Source organism: Chelon labrosus (genome assembly GCF_963514085.1).
Source record: "Chelon labrosus genome assembly, chromosome: 20".
NCBI classification, from domain to species: domain Eukaryota; kingdom Metazoa; phylum Chordata; class Actinopteri; order Mugiliformes; family Mugilidae; genus Chelon; species Chelon labrosus.
The window spans coordinates 18413660-18419659 of NC_140353.1; the positions used below are offsets into that span (position 1 = coordinate 18413660).

Genomic DNA, 6000 nt, shown 5'->3' on the forward strand with positions numbered 1-6000 from the left:
GAAAAACACAGTGTTAGTCTGTGAAATGAATTTTTTAAATTACACATGTGCAACACCTCATTATTTATTAGATTTAACAATCTGTGATTGGTCCCATCAGACCAGTGCGCCAAATGCTGCTTTACATGATATGACAAGACACGTCGGCAAGAGAAACGACTGCAGCAGCAGTTACCAAACAGATGAGAAACCCTGTGACAAAACGCGTTTATTCTTTAAGAAAAATAGCAATGCAGATGGCATAAATGCAGTAATAGCGTATTCCTTCATCTCTATTGCAAGTTGCAGCCATACAAAATCAAAGGTAATTTCATTCTGAGAGCCACGCAATATTGTTGGCCTCCTGAGAGCTGCACCTGAACTAAGCAATAACTGCGAAGAATCATTTGTCATATTTTAAATTAAATCACAATCAAGTAGAGATACAGCGAGCAGTACTGAACGATTAAAAGCAAATACTAATTAATATCACTCATGGAATGAGATCTGAAACACGTAATGTAACAGTTTCATCCTGCTTTACTTAAGATAATTTGATATATCAAAATCAATTATTATAGATTTACTGTAAATTAATATTAAAACAGTTTTTCTAATTTGTCCTTCTTGGAGAGCGCAGCTCCACTAGGCACAATACGAAAAGCAGTTTTATCATATTTATGCTGTGTCAAAAAGTGAATAGAACTTGTGAGAAGAAAATAGATAATAATTGTTTTACTCCTGTACTCCTGCATTCAAGGTAGTAAAACTTCACAGTTAAGAACTGCAAGTCTAGTTCAATAAAATGCCTTTTTTTCTGAGGCAGTAATCCATTGATTCGTATTCTCTCCATAGCCAAGAATCAGATGACTCACCAACGAGGAGCCAGATGAAGTTTGAGTTGTGCTGGTTCAGAAACTTATCCAGATCCACATAGCTGGGGAAGGTGCTTTCATTGTTTTTGGCTGCATGGCCATCCATGGCTACAGGTTCTCAGTCTGATGTCTAAAACTGAAACAGCCAAATGTCAGATTTGCATGTACATCCCAGCACAGAAAGACAAAGAGGCATTTTACATGAATTTTGAAAATGCACCATTGAGTGCTGCGTATCCCAGATTCTCCAGGATAACACAGCCAAAAGAACAAAATACTTAAATCAAAACAGTGGCAGATTAAACAAATAAGAACACATTGCCATTATTCACACAGATAAAAATAACTGAGGTGTTTCTATGAAATATAACTTGGAAAAGGCCAGTTATTCTAAGTTGCAAAAGTGACACAAATCTTAAGCAATGTTGAGGCTGCTTAAATTCACCCCCATCCTCTAATCTGAAAATGCTTTTGAAATGCTTAAAAAAGCCTTGTGACAACTTAAGTCTCACTGTGTTTTACTTTAAAGACAAAGTCCATGTCTGCAGGATCAGTGCTGAGTCATGTTCAGTAACACTATGCTGATGAAAATCTGCTGCATCTGTTTACAAATGTAATAGAAACGGACTACCTAGATGAAGACCTGATGGTAAAAAGATCGTTCATTATTTTAAATATAATGTATTGTACTTTTATAAATTGTTGATTGATGATTAAGCAAGTAAAGTAAGTGATGGAAAAACAAAATAAAACTACATATTGTGGAAATACCACAAATCTCTGAAACAATGACTTTAGTTTTGTGAAAATCTCTTTCCTTACTGAGCTAAAATGTTTTGAAACTGAAAATATCCCTAAATTAATTGATACTGGATTGAATCCAATCAACGGAGACCTTATGAATCAGAACTGAATCAGGAAACCAGTAGCGATGCCCCGTGCTATAATTAAATCCAATTGTACAGTCCCTGAGTTCAGATTTGCTGCAGTATCAAGAACACACTAGCAATCATAATTAGCTATATGTGCACCTACTTTTCATATCATTGGCTGCTTGTGGCGATGTGAACTTTGCCCTCTATGTGAAGGATTAGTGTTTGTGTGTGGCCGTGGGCTGGTACGGTACAGGTGTGTGTGCGTGCACGCGTGTGCGCTTACAAGTTTATACAGTGATCTCAGCCCATGCTTAGGAGTTAAAAGCTGGAATACTGTTGAGGGCACAAACAGACTTACACACAAACACAAATCCTCATCTAATCCACGCCGACGTTGGTTATTTTCTCTTACAGAAACAACTGTTTCAAAATGTGTCTCGTAAACAGACACTGCATTTAAAAGACAAAATGTCCACCTGTCAGAGTTTACATTATGTAGTTTATTGGAAAATCTGGATCTCACAGAAGACTTAACGCCTACTACGTGCTAATCCAATTCTGGCCATGGCTGTTGAGCTTGTTTACTACGGCAAATTACAAAGGAGATAAATGTTCATTTATGAGTCAACACTAAAGAACTAGAACTGTGAATGAAATCAATTCGAAAGTGACAAGTGTCACAAGTCACTGCCTAACTGTGACTCACTCCACAGCTCTGATATTCCGGTAAGACAAGTCCTGGGTTTGAGGTTATGAGATGGGAGCACATTGTGTTTCAATCACCATAAGATCAGCGCTGTCAGTGACTCACCACAGTTATTGCTAACCTATCCGTTAGTATGTTTTTTTAAGCTTTGCTTTACAAATTTGGGCTTAAGGCCAGGGAATAACGCTGTCAGCTGAAGTCTAAACCGATCCATTCTTAACCTGTCAACAACTCTCCCAATAGGAGTTTCACACCATAGACAAAGCTAAATGAGGACAGTATTAGGATCTTATTGTTTATAATACACTTACAGACATGGAGGGACAGGGAAACACACTGGACCGTCAAGTTGTGTCAAATGAAAGCCTGACAACCGCTGCATACTTGTCCACGACACAGATACAGAAAGTAACCATCAAGATATGGCGTGGTGCTGCGAAAAACAGCATTGCAAAGTGATCTGCATGTACTGTGAGTCAATGCGGGTCTGTTGCAAAGATGACTGACAGATTAAACCCTGCTTAGACCGCACCGACAATGTGGGCATTAACTTGATTGTGACCTCGTTTATCAACAAAATACACACCATGCCATGTCAGTCGCAGAGCAGCAGTTTGAACATTTAATTCAAATACATCATGTGTACTCTGTTTGTGTGTTGCACATTGCTTAACGTTCAAAAGGCGACTTGAATGGAGGGGGAACAGTAAGCTACCGATGCTTTCTTGATTGTTTTGCTTTGTTTATAATATTGGGCTGGCAAAACTATCAACTACAGAGTTCTCTGTTTAGACATAAGGCTATATGGTATGCTGAAGTTCAACGGCGCAGGTGTCGATTTGCAGATTCACAATTCACTTGACCTCAGATGTAACCTGGAATCCAGAGTCATACCAGAAACCCAAGCACACACCTAGCTAATCCTGGGTCTGGAGCAATTTCCAGTGCATTATCCTCTGCACAAGCAACAAAGCCGAACTGTTGCCTAACTAAGTAACGTATTCCGGGTCTAGGCATTTGTAACAATACTAAAAGAGCCTGCTGACCCGTCCGGTGAAGCCAGTCTGCTTCTCGACTAATGGCGCTTTCGCTTGTGGTCCATACAGTTGTTAAGCTAGCCGCTAAATATCATAACGTTAGCTAGGTGAGGTTAGCTAGCAAGCTACTAACAGCAGGCCGCGCCCTGTAACTTCTCCTTTTTCAAATTAGAAAAACAAGCCAGCGGGTGTTTGTAAAATACCTTAATATCCTCGATAAAGCATGCGGTATCATCTTTGCTCCGGTTATTCAGGAGTTGCTGCCCTTTGGTCGTGTCGGACATGGGCACCGCTAGCATCCTCTGTTTAATATTTACCTGGCAGACGGCCAGTTAACATCTCTTCCTGTTCTGTCCAAAGCAGCCGCGAGATGGACCAATGGGAAGGGAATAGCAAGTCAGATGCTGACCAATCAGAGGACAGCGGGGGTGAGGCCACGCACGCGTCTGACAGACAGCTATTTGCACCTATCAGCAGGATTGTTTTTATAGCAGTGGGATGTGAGCCGTGGTGTTTTGATTCTACAACCCACAGCATGATCAACAGGACCCAGGCGATATATAAGAGGGGTTTCATTATTTCTTATTTAGTGTAGATCAGATTTTTTCACCTGAACATGCTGATATATATTTCCTAATTCTGGGATTGTGCTACAGAGTGATTTCTTTCTAAATTAGGGGTAGGGCTTCTTCTCGTAATCAGTCATAAATGCACTGTCAACTGATACTACATCCTTTCATTTTGCCTATTCAAGAGAAGCTTTTATTGCTATCCCGCCATCATACTGAAAGAGAAAGTGTAACATTTAGGCGTAGGCTTGTCACACCAATAAAATCAACACCTAACATTCAGCCTGTTGCACATATTCCATTTAAATCTTAATTTATATGAATTCTGTTATGTTCAGCAGCTTTGGTGTGCCAACCCTGCTTCTTGGAAATGGTAAAATATTATATTCCAAAAATATTATAGCAACCACATTTTTATTTTCCAACCATTTTGAATATTTGTGTACTGTTTATATTTCATAAATAGCACCAAACTGTTGCCTTAAGCTAAGCTAAATGCTAATGCTAACATGGAAACAGACTGTCAATTTGGATTTTTCACAATTCTCACGAATGGATTCATTCGCAAAACCAGGAAATAATCGAGGATCAGTATTAAAACAAATGGTGCAACTGTTTATTTGAATTTTAATGGTTAATTTTTTTTAAAAAAAGCAGTTGAATATTGAGTGTGCTGTCATTATTATATTTGTATAGGCACGGCGACACTGGAGCAATATGGCAGCATGCTGACATACAGCTGTAGTGATGAGTGGCATTATGAGTGTGTACAGTGTTTACATGATGTAGCAGGTTAGCATGCTAACAACGGCTAATTAGCACCAAACACAAAGTGCTGGAACCATTCAAATTTAGAAATTATTATACTGCTGAAGGAATGTGAAGGCATCACAAAATGAATTGCAGTCTACGATAAAAGAGACAAAGGTGTCTGGTCTAAATTTCAAGGCAAGCCATCCAATATACACCCATCAGCCACAACATTAAAACCACTGATAGGAGAAGTAAATAACATTGACCATATTGTGACAATTCAGTGTTCTGCTGGGAAACTTTTGGACCTGGCATTCATGTGGATGTTACTTAGACATGATCCACAGAGGCCTCTCCCCTCAACCCATAGGACCCAAAGGCCCCCACTGACAACATTCTGTTGCCAGACACCACAGGACACACTCAGAAGGCCCATGTCCATTCTGGAGGCACAAGGGAGACTTACACAATATTAGGCAGGCGGTCATAATGTTATGCCCGATCAGTGTACAAACTCATCACAATCCATCCTCTGGGGGAAGCGTGAATGTGTAAAAGTTTGTGCCAGTCCACCATGTCAAAGTTGACGTTGAGTAGATGTGTAAATACAGCATCAGGATGTTTAAATATTTAAACCATCCATCTCCAAGACAGTTGTTCCTCTGGGGGCACTTAATGTCAGACAAAATCTCATCAGATTGTTGTTGAGAAAGTGTAACAGGAGCAATGTTTTTGGGCTGACCACAATTGTCACCCCTGGTAAACAGCTTTTCTCTGCTACTCCGGTACTTGGATGCAGCTAATAAAATGGTTTGAATCTTAAGTAGCTGAAAACGGTTACCTTCTGGCCTGGGAGCCATGAGGGAAGAAAAACGAGGTAATTTAATTTCCTCTTTTATTAAAGAACTATTCACCAGTAAACAGTGCACAGTACAACTCTGTGCTAGCTCTAAGAATAGCCTGAACTGCAGGGTAGCGTTTAATAGATGCAGTTGTTGTCATGCCCTCCTCCAATCACAACAACAACAACTCACTACAGATCACAAAGGAGTTGTTTTACTACAGAGCTTCCAAGGTTTTTCCCTGCCAATCAAGCCTCCCCCCTCAGGACCATCCTATTTTTGAAACTTCTTTTTTTCCCGTCCTGCGCACGTTATCTCAGCTAAATTCCTGAAGGGCATCCTTGCCGTTGTAGTAGCTACAGAT

The 6000-nt window shown here is 39.9% G+C and overlaps 1 protein-coding gene across 6 annotated transcripts in view; it reads right to left on the bottom strand.

The window, feature by feature from the left end:
• kiaa1109 (KIAA1109) overlaps positions 1 to 4132 on the bottom strand; it is a 75319-nt gene extending 71187 nt beyond the window's left edge. For all 6 annotated transcript variants that reach the window (XM_084568657.1, XM_084568653.1, XM_084568655.1 and 3 more), the window contains exons 1-2: positions 3676 to 4132; positions 855 to 990 (exon numbers count right to left, since the gene is read on the bottom strand). In XM_084568657.1, the coding sequence (XP_084424783.1) occupies positions 855 to 960 (106 nt within the window). In that variant the 5' untranslated portion in view covers positions 961 to 990; positions 3676 to 4132. The remainder of the gene's footprint in view (positions 1 to 854; positions 991 to 3675) is intronic.
• Between the last annotated feature and the right edge of the window lie 1868 nt (positions 4133 to 6000).